The 20128-nt window shown below is 47.0% G+C and overlaps 1 protein-coding gene across 6 annotated transcripts in view; it reads right to left on the bottom strand.

Moving 5' to 3' along the window:
• Positions 1 to 2560: 2560 nt before the first annotated feature.
• The window catches only part of Bcor (BCL6 corepressor), a 122505-nt gene continuing 104937 nt past the window's right edge, over positions 2561 to 20128 (bottom strand). For 4 of the 6 annotated variants that reach the window (XM_057759641.1, XM_057759642.1, XM_057759643.1 and 1 more), the window contains 9 exons: positions 15097 to 15354; positions 14389 to 14733; positions 13478 to 13803; positions 12944 to 13198; positions 7896 to 8062; positions 6534 to 6679; positions 5187 to 5264; positions 4843 to 4999; positions 2561 to 3703 (listed from right to left, as the gene is read on the bottom strand). In XM_057759641.1, coding sequence (XP_057615624.1) covers positions 3412 to 3703; positions 4843 to 4999; positions 5187 to 5264; positions 6534 to 6679; positions 7896 to 8062; positions 12944 to 13198; positions 13478 to 13803; positions 14389 to 14733; positions 15097 to 15354 — 2024 coding nt within the window. In that variant the 3' untranslated portion in view covers positions 2561 to 3411. The remainder of the gene's footprint in view (positions 3704 to 4842; positions 5000 to 5186; positions 5265 to 6533; positions 6680 to 7895; positions 8063 to 12943; positions 13199 to 13477; positions 13804 to 14388; positions 14734 to 15096; positions 15355 to 20128) is intronic. The other 2 variants (XM_057759645.1, XM_057759644.1) reach the window with 1 other exon arrangement.

Genomic DNA, 20128 nt, shown 5'->3' on the forward strand with positions numbered 1-20128 from the left:
TATTAGAAATGGGTTAGATCAAGATGTGAGAGTTAGCCAATAAGAGGCTAGAAATAATGGGCCAGGCAGTAATTTAATTGGTACAGTTTCTGTGTGATTATTTCAGGTATTAACTAGCCAGGTGGGACAGAACAAGAGGCCCAGGTCCCTTCAACAAGCATAGATTAAGAAGCAGCCAAGCTAGTTGTCTAACAGAATGGCCTACATTCTGGGTTTGTCTCCTCAAAACCTGGTTCATGTCAAACATTTCCTGACAAAAATCCTTTCTTCTCTCTCTCTCTCTTTTTCATTTTTTTGAGACAGGGTTTCTCTGTAGCTTTGGTACCTGTCCTGGAACTAGCTCTGTAGACCACACTGGCCTTGAGCTCACAGAGATTCGCCTGCTTTTGCCTCCATCTGGCTTTCTTAATGGTCACCTCAGGGGGCATATGGACCTCAACTGGCCAGGCTTGCTTGTGTGTGCCCTGCTACAGACTTAGGGCCAGCTGTCTACAAAACCATAAAAGTGTTGACAGTGGAGATTAGAGCCTGGAGACCAAGAACCTGGTCTGAGAACTCTTACTGTGCCGGGCTGTCAGGGTTTCTTGGGCCCTTTTAACAAACCAAGCTTGGAAATCTTGTTTATTTCCTGAACTCCAAGTCACCCGTGGCACCCTAAGATTCTTTTTCCTTTCCCTACATTCCCTATGAGCGTGTCCCCAGTCACAGCAGCTCTTATCCCCATCATGTTGAGTACTTGTTCTGCCTTATAATGTAACAAAAGACTTTTTAGTAGTACAATACAAATACTACTCCAGGGCCAGCACAGTAGATCTGTGCCCCTGTCTTATTTTGTGCTTTGATTATAGCCCACCGAGGATTAACATGCAAGAGTGCTATGTTCTGGGATAGAAATGTAGCTGTTGGTAGATGCTTGCCTTTGTTAGACTTGAGTCTACCATGAAACTTTGAGTCTGATCCCCAGTGCCCCAGGGCATCATGGTACTATAATCTCAGTACTTAGGAAGTGGAGGCAAGAAGGCAAATTCAAGGTCATCCTTGGGCTACATTACATCCATTCTCAAACAACAGTCATCAATTAAAGTACCCAACAAGATAACAATAAAGAAAGAAGTTCCGTGTTAGGAGAGAGGTAACCCTGGAAACCCAGCACTACAGTGCTGACTCGGAAGGACCACAGTGGTAAGTTTGGAACATCGGCTGTCTTTCTCCCATGTCATCAAGGTGACACAAAACTTTGTTTTGGCTTATAGTCAAATTTGGTTTTTGTCTTGGTTCCTCTATTTTTATCCAATGTCTTTTTTAAAAATATTAAACATTATTATGGTGAGTTTTCGCTTCAGCGGGCAGCACTGGTGGGCTGGTCTTGCTTGCTAGCCAATTCTCCCCCTCCCACGCTTTGGCCCTCTTATCTACAGTTTAAGGAGACTCTGGGTAATCAAATCTCATCAAAATCTTAACAGTAGTTCCGTTTGGAGTGGGGAAGAGTACTCTGTCGAAAAATGTGTGACAATTTGCTTTCATGATTAGAAAAGTTCACCAAAATACAACGAACAGAAACCTTGCTTGCTGCCTTGTTTTCAATACACATTCTACATTTCACTTGGCAATCATCTTCCTAACAAAAATTTCTCACTCCCAAGCGTGCGTTGATTGTTTTACCCGTCAGGCCACGGCATTTGTAGGCTTCTTCATCGCAGGGTACTGAAGACTCCACCTGATAACCAGATGTTGGAATGCTATGGCAGTGACTGGAAGTGTCTTTTCACAACCCATCTTCCTGTTTTGATTGTTTCTGGTGTTGGAGGGTAAAACCAGCTGCAAGTAAATCCAGTAGTTACAGCTTTCCAGTCTTTGTCTTTAGGAGGATGGAGTTTAATGACTGTGGGATGGACTAATTGTTAATACTAGTAGATGGTTCTAGCGAAAAGGAGAAGTAGCACAAAAGTTGAAATTGTAAGCCTTGCTGATTAGGCTTTTAAATACAGTAATAGAACAAAAGGAGGCCTAAGGGGGACAGACATGACAATAAATACACCATTTCAGAGAAAAAACGCTCCAAAAGGACTAAGGGCTGGCAATGGCATGGGACTGCAACTGATGAAGGTCAACAGCAATGCAACTCAGCTTGGCAATCAAAAGAGCAAGGGCAACAGAAGAGCTGAGAGCCGGATGTGCCAGTACATGTCTATAAACCCAGGATCTCAGGAGGGTTGAGGTAGGAGGACTGAATTTGAGCTCGGGACAAAAGTGAGCACTGTCTCAAAAAGAGGTGGGGGTGAGGCTCAATAGTAGTATAGTTGCTTAGCATTTGAGGCCTTGGGTTTGTTCCTCAGTACCTCAAAAAAGGATCAGAGAGAGAGATCTAAAAATCAGTGCTCAGAGTGGGATGATAGATCAGATTCTCAGCACAGCTCCCCTGAACTCTGTATTCTACCTTGGTTTACAGAAACAAAATCGGTTGCAAGTTGGAATTCATCACTAACAGTTAAAGGAAACTAGTAACATTCTAGAAATACAAAGGATGTACTGCAATGTGCTCCTTTCCTCAACAGGTTTATTGCCTTTTAAGAAAATTTTTGTAAAATATAAATACAAAGGCAGAGAATTTACTTACAAAGTTAAAACACAGATCTCAAACATAAACACACAATTCAGAAAATTTTAGTTTTATGTACATTTTCAAGCAACCTCAACATATTATGTTAGTTCTCAATATTTTACAGGGTACAGAAAAAAATAGCTCAAAGTCTTCTTTAAATAAGAGCATAAAATGTTTAAACATATAAACAATCCGGTTTGATGTGTGAAAAGTAATTTCACAGCTTTTAAATTAGGATACAAAAGTTTCATACAATTAGTTGTTGTGTGTGGATATCGTTTGAATTTATATTACATACTACTGGATTGCCTCCAATAGCATTTACCTGGCGTGAGCAGGTAGTCTGTAAACAAAACATAAAAGTACATTGCCACCAAGTGCCTTTGCCCAATCCACTCCCCCAAACCAACCACACAGTTCTAACCACATGCTGCGGTCATGGCCTGCCACCAAAGCTTTGTATGAAATTATACAATAAAGTATGGGGCTCCTGTTTCTTTTTTTTCTTGTTTTATTTTCTCCTTAGAAAAGAAAAATGTTCCAAGTAAAAACAAACATACATATCTCAAAGCATGTGTGCACTGAAAAATAAAGACATTTGAACAGGTTCATAAAAACTGACTTAAAAGTTTAGAAAGAAAACACAGACTTCTAGGTTCTTCTGACTGGAGTAACTTCTCTTATATAAAGAAGAGATATTTTAATATGTAATAGTGTCCTTTCTTTACAGAAATCGTTGTATTATGACACATATGCACAAGGATTAACACTATAACACACTGTACACAGTGGCAGGCAGGGCAGGCGGCTCACCAGTAGTCCTCAGGGACCGTGTCACTAGGGTGGAGCCACTCCACAGTGGAGCCCAGCAAAGTCTGGAGCTCATTGGTGAATTCTACCAGATCCAACAGTTCCTTGCTTTCAGAGTTGAAGGCTTCCAGGTCCTTGGGGCAGGAGAACAAAAGACTTGCAGAGACCTGTCGGTAAAACTCTGCTTCTGCAATGGTGACAATTTCCATATTGGGAAAATTGCAGCGGAAAATCCGGGAGGACATTTTCAACCTCTTGAGCACATCTGAGAGCAGTAGCCAGTTTCGTGGCCTAGAAGACAAAAAGGGATGGGAGTTAGATTTCTGGAAAGGTACCACTATACCCTGACTAGCTGAGTACTAACCAGGGCCAGGGATCTTCTAGCCAACTCTTCTGCCCTGTTCCACCACACCCCACCGCTGGTCTTTAAGATAAGGAGAAGAACCACAGCCTAAGAATTTGGGACAGATCTAGCTTTATAAAGAGAGCATCTACTAGAATTTGCACAAGCTTCACTGTGCCCACTGCCATGGATGGAAACAAATGGGGAAAGTCTTGCACACCTAAAACTTGCATCGTGCTTCTCCAGTGGACCCTGACTCAGTGAGGAAAACCAGGCCTATATCCCAACCTCTTTGACCTCTCTGAGGAACCTCACCAACAGATCACTAAACATAGGCTACCTCTCCTCTCATTTCCCAGTTCTATCCCCATCCTTCAGTTATCTGGGTAGGGACACCTTTGAGAAGGGATGCTTAGTTAAGTCTTTGAGCCTGACACAATTTAGAATTTCTGTCACTGTTAGTAATGGCATACGTGTTTATACCTTCAGAGCAGAGGAGGACTTTACTCATTAAACACCTTTGTTAACACAAAGCACAGCAGCTTCTTGACATGGACACCCCAAAGGACTGATTATTAAGGTGCAGTGGCACACCCATAGGGAAAACATGGGATCTAACCAAATCTGATGACACATTAAGGACTCCAAGTGTCCTAGATAATTGTCCTATTCTTAGGTGAGGAAGTAGTTTATCACTATAGTCCAATTATATTTCAAGTGCCTGGGGGAGCCCGTAAGGCTGACTCGTTGGGGGATGGGATGACAGCTGCTAGGGGAAGACTCATTTCTTCACTGTTGGCTGCTCTACTATCCAAGATGGCGGCTTTTACGTGGCATTTCAGTTCCCGGCTTCAATGCCCACTGGCCCCAAGAATGACTTGAAAACATACACTTACTCATGAGGGCAGGTTGAAGCATGCTATAGGAAAGCTCTACCTCCACTGGGCATAAATAACTGATCTGGACCCTTAACCAAGGTCTGAGGACAGCTAAGAAGCCATCCACCATTCACCCACCTTCATCTGCCTAAAGGGACAAACTGCTTTTCGAGCAGCTTGGTAGTTTGTTCCACAGAGAGCCATCTTACCCCTGAGCGACGGACACTTGGACGTTGTAACACGGCAAGAGAGAGTTTTCTGAAAACTCAAACTCAAACAAATCGCTGTAGGCATCCTCCTCCTCATCTTGGTCTTCCGGCCCTGGGGGGTTAGCCAAAACGTCATACCCACTTTCATCGTCTGGTTCTAGTGGAAAGCAAAGGAGAGAGAGGCAGCAGTTAGCTGTAGAGTATTAGCTGGCTGTGGTGACAGTCAGAGCAATCAAATCATTGTGCCAGTGCCCATGCCCTGCCTCCCTCACCCAGAGCAGACAACAACATTCTCACTCAGTCACTCGTTCTTCACTGGAGCCCGCACGAACAGTGATGCTTACCACACACACAGCTGCCATAGAACTCCCAAGAGCCACCGGAGTCATCGTCACTGCGACCCTGTAGGTCATTTAAGTAATCTGCAGAGAGAGGGGGCGACAGAAGATAAAATATAATGGCAAGTTCTGTGGGGTATCACACAACTATAATCTCAGAACTCATGAGACGGAGGCAAGAGGATTCTACCTTTGAGGCCAGCTTGGGCCATACAATGGGATCCAGTCCCCACACAAAACACAATTCTATCTGACAAGAACAAATGTTAAAGCAGTTAGGATGCCTTTTCCCTAGAAACTCGTAATAGGCTGGTTCGTGACTGTGCCAGCAAGTCACCTCTCAGTTTGGTTCCTGACTTGCTGAGGGACAGGCTACCCTGGCTTACCAAAATGAGAGCAAAGAAGCTTGGGAGGAAGAATTGTATTTTTCCAACTTGTCTCCAATCCACCAGACAACTTCTTTCAGTAAGTACAACTTAAGGTGGGCATGGGGGATGGATCGTGAGTCAGCTGAAGGAACTCTTTGGCAGTGTCTGATGAGGAACTTAACCACAAGGGTCCAACAGTCACGAAACTGAGCTTGTTTTCAGGATCTTATAACATCGGGGGCTTAGATGGGTTTATCCTAAGACCAAACACCACAGCGCAAAACTGCATGCCTGGGAGCTTGGGTAATTTCACAGAGACTTGCTATGTAAACCCATGGGTCATACTTAGGTGAAAAATGGATTTGTAGAAAATGAAACTATATTAAAAAACAAAACAAAAACCAAAAAACAACCAAACAAAAAAATAAAGCCAGGCATGGTGGAGCACGCCTGTAATCCCAGCACTCAGGAAGCAGAGGCAGGCGGATCTCCTATGATGTTGAGGCCAGCCTGGTCTACAGAGCAAGTTCCAGGACAGTTACAGTCTGTTACAGAGACAAACTCTGTCTCAAAAAAGCAAAAACCAAATCAAAACAACAACAAGAACAAACAGAAAACTTTAAAAATATTATAGTGAAGAAGCCAAGTGGTTTCACTATAATAGGATTTCACCATAGAAAAACCTTTGCTTTCTGCCTAGTCACACCCAAATCTAAAATATGCAGTTTCCATCTCTGCTCTTCCTACCTAGCCCTTTGGTGAAGCCCAGGGTTTCATACATGCTAAGTGTTCAACTACTAAAGGCACGCACACACGCACCAGGCCCAACCTAACTTTTTTTCTTCCCCAGAACAGCCTTTGATAAGTCAATCAGACTGGCCTTACACACCCTTATTTTCTCAGAGTACATAGGACTGGAGCTGAGCACCATACGCCCAGGTGAATTGAACTTTTGAATAAGATCATTCACTGAACTCCATCATACCTGTTAAAAACTTCTCCATAAGCTCACTGTGGGTCATCTTCATGATGGTTCTACCTGAGTACGTGGCCAAAGTGGGGTCAGCACCATAGGAAAGAAGCAACCGGACAATTTCTAAGTGGTCATTCTCCACAGCATCATGCAGAGGCCTGGGAAGAGACACACAGTGGCATTAAGCTTGTGCACAGCATATTTGTCTGATCTAGAAGCAGGGGAAACAGAATACATGCATGCCTCCTACAGTGAGCATCCTGGGTACCACTACATACAGAAGAAAACCAAGGCATAGTGACGGGAGCAAAGTCTAAACAAGCAACTGTTACGGATACCTAACCCTCAAAAGGGCCAGGGAAGGGACTATCTCATGGTCAGTTCTCAAGTATACACCTATTTTATCCTTAGGCCTAAGGAAGAGCTTAAATCTATGATGAAAATATCTTCAGTGAAATGAGATACAGACAGGAAATTTTCCACCATTGTAGAAGCCAGTGCAACAAGCAATTGCTATACAAAAACAAAACAAAAAACCCCCAAACCAACAAAAAGCCAGTCACCTTTGCTATTAGCAGAATTTGCTAAGAGAAGCATTCTCTAAGTCCTGCTCCAGCACTATATGTCCAGAAGCCAAGTGCCTGGCAGTGGCATATTCTCAGGAGGGCACATACCACCCCCAGGCCCATGAGCTAATGCTATTATCAAAGTATGACACTCAGGAGGCAACGGCAGGTAGATCTCTGAGATTTTAAGGCCAGCCTGGTCTAAATATCAAGTTTCAGAACAGCCAGGACTATCTAAGAGTGACCTGGTCTCAAAAAAAGAAAGCGTGAAAGATCCACAGGTCACCCTTTGGGTGTTTCTGACCATCAAGGGAACCAGTGTCCTGAATCCCAGCAATGCCCTGTCACAATGTCAGCAAGATGCCTGTGCTGACTCAGATGTGGGTCTTATTGATCAGAGGTCAAGGGCCTGGATGGATGTGGGTGATGACCGAAGAACCAGTGGAAGGAGGCATAGATGGCCTTCAGTCTGTCCCAAGGGGTGTTTCAGCTCAAATACTTTGAATGGGGATTTCACAGATGGCCATGAACAGCTCAGGTATCTATAAGGCAGCATTTGCCTCTCTGACTCATTGAGGGCCATGGCCTTCTGGGAGGCTTTGGTCTGTGGGAGAACTACAGAACTGGTCAAGACTGGGAGGTTTTCATCACCTACCAGAAAAATCTGTTCAATTCAGTTCTAGGCTGGAATCAATGCAGGTGCAATTTGCTCTCCACCTTTCCCCCCTGGGGTTTCGGCATTCCCTGAGAGCTACTGTCTGCTTGACAGCAATGCCAGGAAGCAGGAAGAACAAGATACACCACTGACCTGGTTCCATCCTGGGCACTGCAGTTGACATCAGCGCCATATTCAAGGAGATGGCGAACGATGTTGAGCCACCCCCTGGCACAAGCTTCATGTAGTGCACAGTAACCAGCATTGTCACGATGATTCACGTCACAGATCTTGTTCTCCAGGCAGTATAAGACCACTTCCTGTGGGGAGGGAGCAAGAAATACCATCCGATCACCACACAGTCACCTCATAAAGAAGACTTCTTCATAGTTTTAAGACTATAAGCTGAGGCCTGAGAACCCACTGTGGTTTGGGTGGTGCCTGAATGTTTATTGAGGGACCTACAGCTGGCCATCCCCAATCAAATGTGTTTTACCTTCTCTCAAGTCTCCATAGGCTGTTTATGAACCAAAACACTTGCCTCATTACTGAGGGAGTATGCAGAGACTCAGCTGTAGAGACTTCAAAAGGGCTCATTGGAAGTCACCTGTAATTCCCAACACTCAGAAGGTTGATCGAGGCCAGAGAACCAACATGAGGTTGAGGTCAGACTAGGATATAGAGTGAGATCTTGTCTCATCAAAACAAGTCCGAGGGCATATTCATCTGTACTATGGCATTTATGCTCCACCAGGGTCACTACAGATAGTAAACAGCCAAGTTTAGATAAAAGCAAGGATGATCAAAGTGAAGCAAAATGGAAGAGCGCCATAACATCCTGTAACCCAGAGCAGGTGAGGCAGATGGCATCCCTGTGTGCAGACAGAAGGCAGAGCTCTAAGGGGGCTCTTGCCAGATATCTTAGCCCTCACCAAGAGATGAAGCCAAGGGAGGTGACATACACTTGTAATTTCAGCATTCAAGGGACTGAGGCAGGAGGATGACTTAAGTTTGAGACCAGCCTTGATGGTAAGCCTGCGATACAAAAAGCAAAATGCCCTCTTGAAAACAAGATGCTGGGTGGTGGCAGCGGCAAACACCTTTAGTCCCAGCACTCAGGAGAGACAGAGGTAGTTGAATCTCTGTTGAATTCCAGGCTAGCCTGGACTACAAAGTGAGTTCCAAGACAGCCAGTACTGTTACAAAGAGAAACCTTACCTCAAAATACCACCAACCAACCAACCAGTCAACCAGCCCAGACAGGTGGAAAAAAAGAGACATAAAATGGATTGGCAGAACAGTAAGTAGCTCAGCAGTAGAGCCTTGGCATGGGTTCCATTCACACCACACACATGGACACACAGACACCAGGGCCTCAAATAACCCCACCTCTCCTCCCTTTTCACTCTACTAAAGACTGAATCCATGCAATACACACTTATTTACTTAAGTCAATGACAGGAATCAGATCACATATTAGAACAAAACAGAACAAGTGCGCCCCTCCCCCTCAGCAGAAGGCACCCAGTGTCAACAGTCTGCATCAGAATCACTATTGTTAATTAATCTCACTTCTTTAGCATGTTAAAATATTACCATGAATCACTCCTAGTAAGCACAGCAGTAATTTACCCAATGTCTTGTTACCACGATTAAGCAAGTTTTCAAACACATTGAACAGTATCTGTCACCAGGAAACAGGTTACACTATCTTCTCCTAAGACACGCCAAGCAAATTGTCACTAACTTCTAAGACTGAGGCTAGACAATGCAGGGTAGCCTACCATTTGTGACACTGGAGAACTCGCCTGCTAGACATAAAATATGGGTGGCTCCTTCTGGCCACCCATAGACATGAAGTGGGTTGTGAAAAATCTCTAACGCCCTTTCTAGGACAGTTCAGTCAAAGGTAAAGGCTCACTTGGGTGCTACCTAGGATGTTCCAGATGCTTCCCTGTGAGCCTAAGGCTACACACTGGTAAATCTGACCATCCGTGCCCTGTTGCTTCAGGTCGCCACAGCAGCTCCCTTCTAAAGCAAGGGGAGGAAAAGAGAAGGCATGCTTGGCAAGGTATTTCTTCCGTCAGGTCCTAACCTGCCAGAATGCCCACAATCCTCTGAGCTCCCAGGCCACCTGCCCTGAGCCCCAGTATCCAGGATACCGCATGTAGCTGCTGCTCTTTTAGCAGGTCCTCACTAGCCAGACTCGAGTGGATGGCTGCAGTCTAATGAGTTGTGTGCCCCAGCCAGGACGAGACCTTGTCATGTGACTCTGGGATTGGCCCTGAGCACCACTGACTGCTGTGCAAAGATCAATTTATGTGGATCCCGGCAGTCTGCCTGGTGTCCTCTCAACCCAGGGTTTATTTGTTCAGACAATTATGGCCCTCACCTGGAAACCTTCATCACTACAGGGCTAATCTGAGGGAACCTAGAAATGAAAGAAGTCAGAGCACAAGACTAAGTCGATTCTCTCTTGTCCTGGAGAATGGCGGGAAAGGCAACAGTGACCAGACACAAGGTGAGGCATTTGCCACAGTCTGCCCTCATTCCGCTGCACTGGTGCCACTTGGCCTGAGATCTGCTTGTCTGCTGTATGTCCTACACTACTCTCCACAGTCTGGGAAACAGAAGGAAGAAAAGTGGGAGTGTTTTCACCCAACACTTAGGGTGACTGCGGAACAGAGGGGCAAGACTCCCACGTCTGCTGGGAAGAGTCAAAAAGCCCAGTAAAAGGTTCTGGCTGGAAGGCTTTGATCCAGCTGTCAAGAGCATCCTTCTGACCCTCTGCTGGGCTCAAGCAAGCTAACATCACTCTCCTAGCTGGGAGAGTGCTAGCCTCTTTACAGATGCCAACTGCAGTCCCCAACAGAGAAGGGTGAAGACGTGTGCCTGCCCAACACACTTCTCAGTTATTTTTTGCATCAGAAATGGGTGTGTTTGAAGGACAGCCCACCCATTCCCAAACAAAATCAAACTGTTTTTGTTGGACAATTCTGTTAAGAGGCCATAAGCTGAATGCCATTAACCGCAAAATATAACCATAAAGGCCATAAACCCGACATTGTTAATTAATTAAATGCCTCATTAACTTTTTTAAAAACATGATTTATTTAATTCATAGAAAATTTAACCATCACCACTAAACGCACAAGCATGTGGTTGCATACTGACATTTTAGCTGGAGCAATGGAAGCCTTCTTAGCAGGAGCCAAGCAGTGTGAGTGTGCCTGGCCTGATCAGCGGTTAAGACAAAGCTGGATGGAGAGAGGGGGCTGCTGTGAACCCCTAGACCCACATTAGCAGGAATAGAATGAGGCGCGGGTGACAGGGAGAGCCTTTTTATTGCACACAAGGCATCTTTAGCCAAACAGGAAGCAACAATGTCAAAGTTCACTCCTGGGGAGCTCTCCCATAGCTGTGTGTTCAAGCAGTCCCTTACGAAACTATGGAAACTGTCCTTCATTTAGAAAGCTAAAAACCGCCACATCTGAATGACCTATCATCCAACATCTTAAATTCTGCTAAAAGAAATGCAGGAAAGTCAGCCTCTGGGTGAGAGGAATGCTTTAATATTAACAATTAAAACACTGGGCATTGAAATTTACATATTGAAAATTATGTGCCTGTGTGTTGGAAGACAAGTTCAATAAATATTCCCTGGGACAAAGGAACAGAGCCTACAAAGTGCTTCTTAGTCCAGGCCTCAGACCTACTGGCTGTATAAAACTCTTCCTTTAGAGAAGCCACAAGGGTCTCTTGAGCCTTGCCAACTCTCTTTGCAAAGGAATAAGACCTTTGGAAATGATGCGAGATCAAAGGCTAGGATAGAAGCCTTGTTTCTTTATGAGCAAAGCAGCCTGCTGCCCTTGAGGGAAGCCTCATTCCTTCCCTGTCTCCCCTGGTGAGCTGCCAGAAGCCTCAGTACAGCTGAAGGGAAGCCCCTGGAAGGAACGGATGCAGAGCACACAGCCTCACCCTTCATCGGTGGTCACTTGTACCTAATCCACATTAACTGAGCTAACTACCAATCTTTCATCTAGTTATTCCTGAAATAATCCAGAGATCTAAAAAAAGAAACACCAGTGCACCCAAGAACCATCCTTGCCTCAAGTTTTCACCCACAAAGCCACAATTCCCAGGGTGGGCTGTGGGTCACTAGCTAGCACAGGGCTGGGTGATCCCACCAGGAACTACAATGGCATCACAATGAAGTTCAGGCCGCAGGGGTTCTGGCTAAATCCTGCTGGCCCTACCCTGCTGTGGGCCAGTATGGATGCTGCAATGTCTTTCTTCACACCTCCACACTTGCTGAGCTGCTTTTTATTTTCGCCATCCAACTCCCAGAGGGCTGATGTCAGCAAAAAAAAAAAAAAAACAACCTTTGCCCTGTGGGCTATTGCATCACAATTCCAACGGGTAAGTAAGTGTGTGCGGGGTGCACAAGGGGGCAGAAGGAGGCAGTTAGCGCCAGGAGGTTCTGAACTGCAGGAAAGGGCCCAGTATGAGAAGAGGCTGAGAAGTGCTAGGGAAGGTGCCGGGCCGAACTGAACTGAGCAGTCGCTGTACGGGATCACTATCTTTCAGCTCTTCCATCTCTCTTCAACTTTCCTCAACAGAAAGTGCAGATAACAGCAGGGAGCAGACCAAAGGCGGTGAAAGGGCAATCTGAGTTGCTGTGGACCACACGGGCTTAAGAGCACAGGTACACTGGCAGCAGTGAGCTTGGGGCAGAGCCCTTAGGCCACCATTGCCCCGGTCAGCGCTGCCTTCCCCACCTCAGTCTCCTCATAGTCACTTCTTACCCACAAAGACCACCTTTCTACCAGCAATAACATAAGGCACCCTAAATAGAGCTAGTCACTTCTCTACACCCTTGGTAATCAAAAACCCAATTAATTCATTAAAATTTGCCCCAGGCGCCAAGTCCTAGGTTATGTCAGACTCTGTATCGGACATAAATGAGCAAAAGCCTGGTCGGCGAGGCCTACCTGAACATCTGCAGCCTTTACCAGGCTGACCTAGCCAGAGACAGCAGCCAGAGTGGGGCTAACACAAACATCCTGCTGGGTCTTGGAACACCTCCTGATGTGGAGGGGGCTGGGCTCTGCTCAATAAGTCCCTCCCTGAAGCTGCTGCCCCCAGCCTGGAGCAGAGGGTACTGAATGCTCCCGATCCACGGTGCCCACAAGTCCACTCACCTCATAGCCTAGCCGGGCAGCCCGCTGGAGGAGGGTCTCGCCAGCATTCTTGTTGACAATAAGTCTCCGAGCCTCTGGCGGCATGGGGCGAGACTGGGTGGTCTCTTGAGGAGAACTTGAGCGTGGCAGCTGTGTGGCCTGGGAGGCCGGTAGCAATTGTTGTAACCGGTCAAAGGGCTTTGGCTCCTGTTTGGCTGGCGACAAATCATAGTCTGTACTGGGCTCAGGTCGTTTTCTGAATCTCCGCACAGTCATCTGTCACAAGAGAAAAAGGTATGCACAGGTAAGGCTGTGAACCTTCAACACATCCACCGCTTCACTCTAGCCTCTTCCCAGACAGAGTGGCAAACCCATAGAGAAAGACACTTTCTTTTCCTTCTTAGGAAGGGGAGGGGCTGGGGTCTCATTCTTTCTAGGTTTGAAACTTCATGGCCATTCAGAACACATGCCCCTCTAGAACAGAAGTGATGAGAAGGGGAGAGGGGGGCTCAGTCCATGAGAAGCAGGCCCAAGGCGGGAGCAGGCAGAAGGTACCTTGCTGTCAGTGCTCTCCACATAGTAGTCTCCTGTGACGGGCAAGCTCCTCCTGGGCTCCTGAGGTATCAAGTGCTTGGTTTTGCACAGTCTCTTCCCGGATGGCTTCTCACTGTTGTCAGTGTATTTCTGCAGCGGGGAGGCAGCCTGGCAATCCTCTTCTTCGTCTGTGCACAGCACATCTGTCTTCTGGCTTTCTTTAATTTTCTGCTGTTTGGCAGGCAGCCTCGAGGCTGGCGTGCAGCTTGGCTGAGTCTGCTTTTTGCCACTTGCATTGGTGGATGAAAGGCTCTTCATGGGCGGAGAGCCGGAGAACACAGGCAAGCCTAAATACGGAGGGGGCGGTGACAGGCGGGGGAGGGGGAGAAGAAGCAGGCGTTACACAGTTGTAGCCCATGCAGAAAGAAAAGCCCATTGTTAGCACTGATCACTGGAGCGGCTTCAGTTTTTAAAGATATACCAATTATGTTTTCAAAGCATTAATATTTTAATTATCCCACATTCAAATGGCAAATAGGTTAACCCTCAAAATGCCAAGAGCTAAGTTTCTATAAAGGGCGGGACAAGAGGACAGAAACTGGCTCTTTCTACTCTTCCCCATCCACTGGACTAGGGTGCCCAGAATCTGGATGACCGAGGCAGCTTGAGCCTGGAGGGACGGTGTTGGCGAGGGTGTGCGGCCACCCAGCCTTCTCTTCCTGACCAGTTATAGACTGGGAAATAAGCAAGGAAGTGGGGAGAATCCAGAAATTGGGTGTGCAAAGACATGCACCACCTACCACACAACCCAGTCAGTCAACTTGGATGCCTCAAGGTCCCCTGGCTCTCTCCAAAGGCCCTCTCCCATGGAAGGAAGGCACGACCCAACCTCTAGGGGCAGAGTGGATAATCAAGAGGCAGCCTCTGCATACCTTGTTCATGGTCAGTGGGTTTGAGGGACTCTTCAGACCAGCCTCTGTTGCCTTTGGCCTCTGCCTTTTTCCTGCCAGCCCTCTCTTCAGTGATGTTAGTCCCCTGGGAGGTGACCTCAGGCTGAACAGCCTGGGTCACTTCCTTCCTGCTTTGGCGGCCAGGTTTGCTCTCTGCTGCCGACACCTGCTGCTCCCAGCGTTCTCTAAGGTGCAGCAAGTGGCGTTGCTTTTTAGGATGGAGCCCTGTTAATTCAATGCACACCTTCAGGTTGGTCAGCTCACTATAATGTGGGTCTTCTAAGTGGTTAGAGGAACTGTTTGTCATTTCCCTCTCAGGCCAGTCATCTAATGGAGAAATAACTACAAATTAATCAAAAAGCCCCCTGGGGAGGGAACAAACTGTCTTACATAGCACCAATGGGGTGGGGAAGGGGGAGGGTATGGCCACTGTCTCTGCTTCCACAGGTCACTTATTTTCCTTTGGCCGCCTCTGGGTTTGGAGGGAGGGAAAGTGGGTGCCACCTCCCCAGGGCTTCAGGATGTGTCGTGGGAATGTCAAGGCTGTACCAGATACCCATTCGCTGTCTATGGGGGGAGGGGAGGGAACAGGTGCTGCAATAACCCCACTGTGTCCCACACCGCAGGGGTGCCCTCTGCGGTTGCATGCACAGGCCTCCCAAGCAGGCAGTGGAAGCTGGCCAAGCTCACCTTTGGAGATCCGTCGCCGCTTGGCTTTCAGAGGGTCCTCTGGCAGCTCTTCCACAGTGGTCTCAGTGTGGATGCTGTCACCTGATGCTTTACGTTTCTTATCTAGCCGAAGGGTGGGGCTGTGCGGCATGTCCACCAGCCCCTGGCCAGTGGGTGGCTCGCTCACAGGTGGCCTTTCCAAGAAATACTTTTCCGCAGGAAGATCTTTGTCTTCTGGGGCTTCAAAGAGATCATGTTTGTTTCCAGTACTATACTCGCCTGTGGGAGAAGAAAAAAAGAATGCAGAAATGAGGTTCAGGTTCTCCAAAGGAGGCGGGATAAGGGGAATAAGCAGGACTGCCATGGCCAAGGCGATCAACACCCGAAGGTCTTGGTGGACTGAATCGTCACCCATCAGAATCATTGCTTCCAGAGGAAGGGCATGCCAGAACGAGTCAGCAAGTATAGCAGAAGGCAAGGCAGGAGGTACCTTGTCTTCCTGACTTTTTTGTAATTGGGGCCTAAGGTACCCACACTCTCTCAACCCAGTCTGGTTAAGCTTTAAAAAAAAAAGAAAGAAAGAAAAAAAAAATCTCCAGGAAAGCATTTGTTCCAAGTCATTATTATAAAATACAGAGGGACAGAGGGTTGCAGTAAAAGACTAAACATCCCTAAAATGTCATGTACCCAAGGGGCAACATCTATGTTTACTTAAATGGACAGACAGAAGATGGTGAAAAATGAGGAGTGCAGATGGGAGTGTTGAAAGAAACTAGGACCTTGATGGGCAAGAGGGGGCAGAGAACCCTGCAGACCCAGGGCTGCTGGGAGGAGGGGCCCGGCTTAGCCAAAGGCAAGGGTTCCTTAGAGACAACTTCAAAGGGTTCAATCTGATAGCTGCCTACAGAAATCCCTATCACTAAATCAAGTAGCTGCTCTCATTTAATGTCCAAAATAGGGGATCCCCATGGGGACTCAGGTCACCTAACCTGCACTCTTTCTCTCAAGCAAACATCTCTAGACAAGACCTCACCCCTTTCACAGTTGGGTCTTTTGTAGCCAGGCAAGTATTAGCAAAAATGCTGGCTCCAGCCCCTCCCCCCACACCCAGGGCTGCTCCTGTTCTCCAAGAAGACCAGTAGTCATCCCCCTTTTCCTTGAATCACCAAAGCCCAGCACCAGTACCTAGTGTTCTAGCTAAGAACTGCCCCACAAATTGCTCTGGTATGGCAGATTTTCTAATAAACAACAAAATAGAAACGAAACAAGCCGATAAAAGGTACCTGTTGCAAAGCTGAGGAACTGAGTTCCATCTCTGGAAACTATCTAGTAGAAGGAGAACTGTCCTCTGACCTCCATATATGCATTAACTGTGACATGTGTGTGCACGCACACAAAATAAATCCTCTAAACAAAAAAAATAAGCCACTATGTACCAATCACCATAAGGGTCAGTGCTTACCCATGGACCACTAAAATGATCCCACATGTTACTGGGGATGTGGGTCTGACTTTTGGGTAGCGATGCAGAAGTCATTTTGTAGATAAAATAAGCATGCACCTCATAGGCTGAGCTCAATCCATTTCAAATTCCACCCTTCCTTCCGAGCAGCTCGTGCCTCATCAGCTTCTCTCAAGGGCAATCCAGTATTGAGTGGCTGTCAGCTGCGAGGTGAGCAGTACCTTGGGCATGGAAAGCTGGATCCAATCTGAGCTAAAGAATGGCCACACATCCACAGCCGTTCCTCCTCTCCATGGTGGTACACCTTATAGACAACAGCCAGCAGCCAGGCCCCTTGTGATTCTGAGTATACCTAACTCAAGGACACGGTCAAAGCAGGCCTCTGGTAATAATGGCAATGTTCTGTCATAAGGATTGACATCAGCCAGATAAGACAAGCAGGCTGCCATAGACCACTGCACTCAGCTTGGCAGGGTCTCACTTGTGCTAGCTACTCTGTGACCCTCTTAACGGCTCTGGCACTAACAGTACCACTTTACAACTTGGCCACGCTGGGCTATAAAGTGGGAACATTATGACCAGCTGCCTCTCATCCAGGGGTAAGCTTCACCAACTCAGGCTGCTCAGGGCAAAGGGAAAGGCCAGAGAAATTACTTATGCAGGATTGCACTTGCCCCAGCATTTTAAAGTATACTTCACCTCACCCTTTGCTTGTGAGGTGAAACAAAGGTAACTGGTTATGCAGCCAATCTCTAAAACTCTCTCTACTCCGAGTGTTTTACATTGACTTCCTAGTCTTGCAGTTGAACTCCAGGTCTCATGTAGGCACCTGTACCACTGTCTGAGCTAACTTTCATAGGGAGGTTTTCATTTTCAGCCTCACTGCCAACTCCTAACAGTGAAATGCGGCTTATCTCAATCATGTGACCCTTTGCCCAAACTGCCCTCGAAAACCACCCATTTTATGGCCTGGCCTGTCTGTTCCTCACTAAACAGGGGCATCCCTACAAAACCAGGGGTTCTGTTATGTCCTTTTCTTCTGGGTTTTACCATCAGGGCAAACTTGTACACAGCGGGTAGAAAGGTGTCCCCACTGCTCCATTACCATCAGCTTCTCACTGACAGGGAAGCTGGCAGGGAAGAATGGAGAACACATTTGCTCACTAGCTCCTTCAACTCCCCACAACTCATCCATCTGGCCACTGGATTCCTGAGCGTTGGGGGCTGTGAATCGCTCTATGGCATGTCCCCTTCTGCCTTATCCCAAGAAAACGCCAGAGCAGTGCCCATTGTTATCTCTCCATTCTAAATTATCTTCAAGAACTCTCTCTGATCAGTCTGGGGTTTACACTAGTCCACAGATCATTAACGTAACTTTTTTTCCGCCATTCTCCAAATCTTAATAAACTGGGTGGGTGGAACCCTCCTCCCCCCATGCAAGCATCTTAGGGCAACGATTCCTATTCCCTTCAGACACGTCCCAAAAATCTGCACCAGGGTGACCTTCCAGGAGCTAACAACAATCGTGAAGCAAACCTATCCCTACCTACTGCCTGCCATCAGCCATGGGATGCTTCATGTCATTTCCATACACTTTGACTTAGACCTCCTTAAATGGGACCAGTCCAGCCACTACCTACAAGATTACCCTTAAAGCAAATGAGATGGGCTGATGGAAAGAAACAACAGAAGCCCTAACCACCAGGCTCTACCCACTGCTTGTACTGGCCCCCTGGCCATGCCATGTGGGCAGATGAGGGTGTGGCTGTGTTTGATACTTGCTCCCCTATAGCATGGTCATGTGACTTGCACCACATATATCCCATAATCTATCATGACTGTGCTGCCATACTATACCTCATAGAAGCATCACCATGGCAACATTTACAAATCACCATGGCAACAAAGCAACTTCATCACTGTGGCAGCCATGCCCAGAGAGCGCTAAACAAGATGGGAGAGTTTAAGACTTCTGAGGGTTGTCCTGAATGTCAGTCCCCTCTGCAGGTCTGTCACCCACAGCAGAACAGACCAGGTGACTGACTGATGCCAAGGCATCTCTCTGCTCCAAACTCAGAGGAGTTCATAAAGCATGCTGCTGCTGTCCTGGGGGAGAAATTCCAAGGGACAAGTTCCCACATAGTCCCTTGACTCAGGTTTCCTCCAATTCCTGCTCAGGCTACCAGTTAGTAGGTACCAGGTCTGTGTCACCCAAGAGACTAGCAAGGGACACAGTAGTTTATGTTCAAGAAAGACCAGGCTAATGCTTCCTCGTCCTTCTCCATCTCTAAAATGTCACTGATAATTCCTACCTACGAACTGTGCAGAGAAGTGATCCATTCATTTGATCAACTTCTACAATACTTAAATTCAGCCACCGTACCAAAGAGGCCAAATAAAATCCTGACCATGGCCCCTTCAACCAGATGCACCCACCATCTCAGAAGGATAAGGGAGAGGAGACTGGCAGCACATGCCTACAAACGCAGCATCTGAGAGGGTGAGGCAGGAGGACTAAGGCCAGCATGGGTTACGTGCTAAGATTCATGTACGACATGCCTACCAAAAAGCCAAAAAGAACCAACCAACCGAGAACTGTGGGGAGTAGGTAGAGTTTGGAATCCTGTGCCCTGTACTCCAAATCCCCACCCACGCTCTCATATGCAAACAGCTTGGCTCTTGCCTCTGGGACATCTATGAGAAGTAAAGGGATCCATGCAGAGCACAGCCCAAACCCACCTGAGCTATGATGGCCAAGAGGGCTCAGTAAGTAACGGCTGAAAAAAATCTAGGAGTCCTTGTCCTCTTATATTGAGAAAGTAATGAGAGCGAGTACAACAGTTCTTTCAGGGTGTCCCTGCCAGTGAGCCACAAATACCAAGTGCCCAGAAAAGTATGAGTATAGTAACATAGTTCCTTCTTGAAAAACAAGCCTCTTATACATCACCTGCAGAGCACTTGGTGACAATTTCTGGCTCTTACGAGTGGCAGGAGCCCTGTCCTGGTGCTCCAAAACAGCCCACTGTCTGAATCTTGAAGGAGCCTCTCAAGCCACTCCAATTTCTTGTCACTAGGATCAGCAGGGGAAAACAACAACAACAACAACAAACCAAAACAAACTGGGAAGAAGGTAGACCTCCCAGGCAGGTAGGTGGGTGGCCTCTGATTTTTATGAGGGCAGTAGCCACTTTGTGCCTGACTATGTTACTTGCAAACTAAAGAAAGGGCCAAAAGGCTGGAAGCTGTCCAAGTTCCTTCCCACCTCTCAAGCTCTTCTTCCATTCACTCAGAACAAAGGGGAACTCCCACTTGTGGACAGCTCCTCCCTTTCAGAAGCACCTTGCCTACTTCTCAGTTCTTACAGGCCTTGCCAAGATCTGTGGGCTCACAAGCTGCTGGTGATGGGATTGCTTTGTGTTCATTCTGAGCAGACTGAAGGAAGGCTTTCTTTGCTACTTCACTCAAGAGCAGCCCAGACCCATTACTGCCCCGTACACGTCTGTGATGAGGAGTGTAAGGATACTCGTAATCATACCCATCGAGAGTCCCTTAGGGAAGAAAGGGCACTGTGCTTGCCATAGAAACTACTTT

This window comes from Chionomys nivalis, chromosome X (genome assembly GCF_950005125.1).
Source record: "Chionomys nivalis chromosome X, mChiNiv1.1, whole genome shotgun sequence".
In the NCBI taxonomy this organism is placed as follows: Eukaryota; Metazoa; Chordata; class Mammalia; order Rodentia; family Cricetidae; genus Chionomys; species Chionomys nivalis.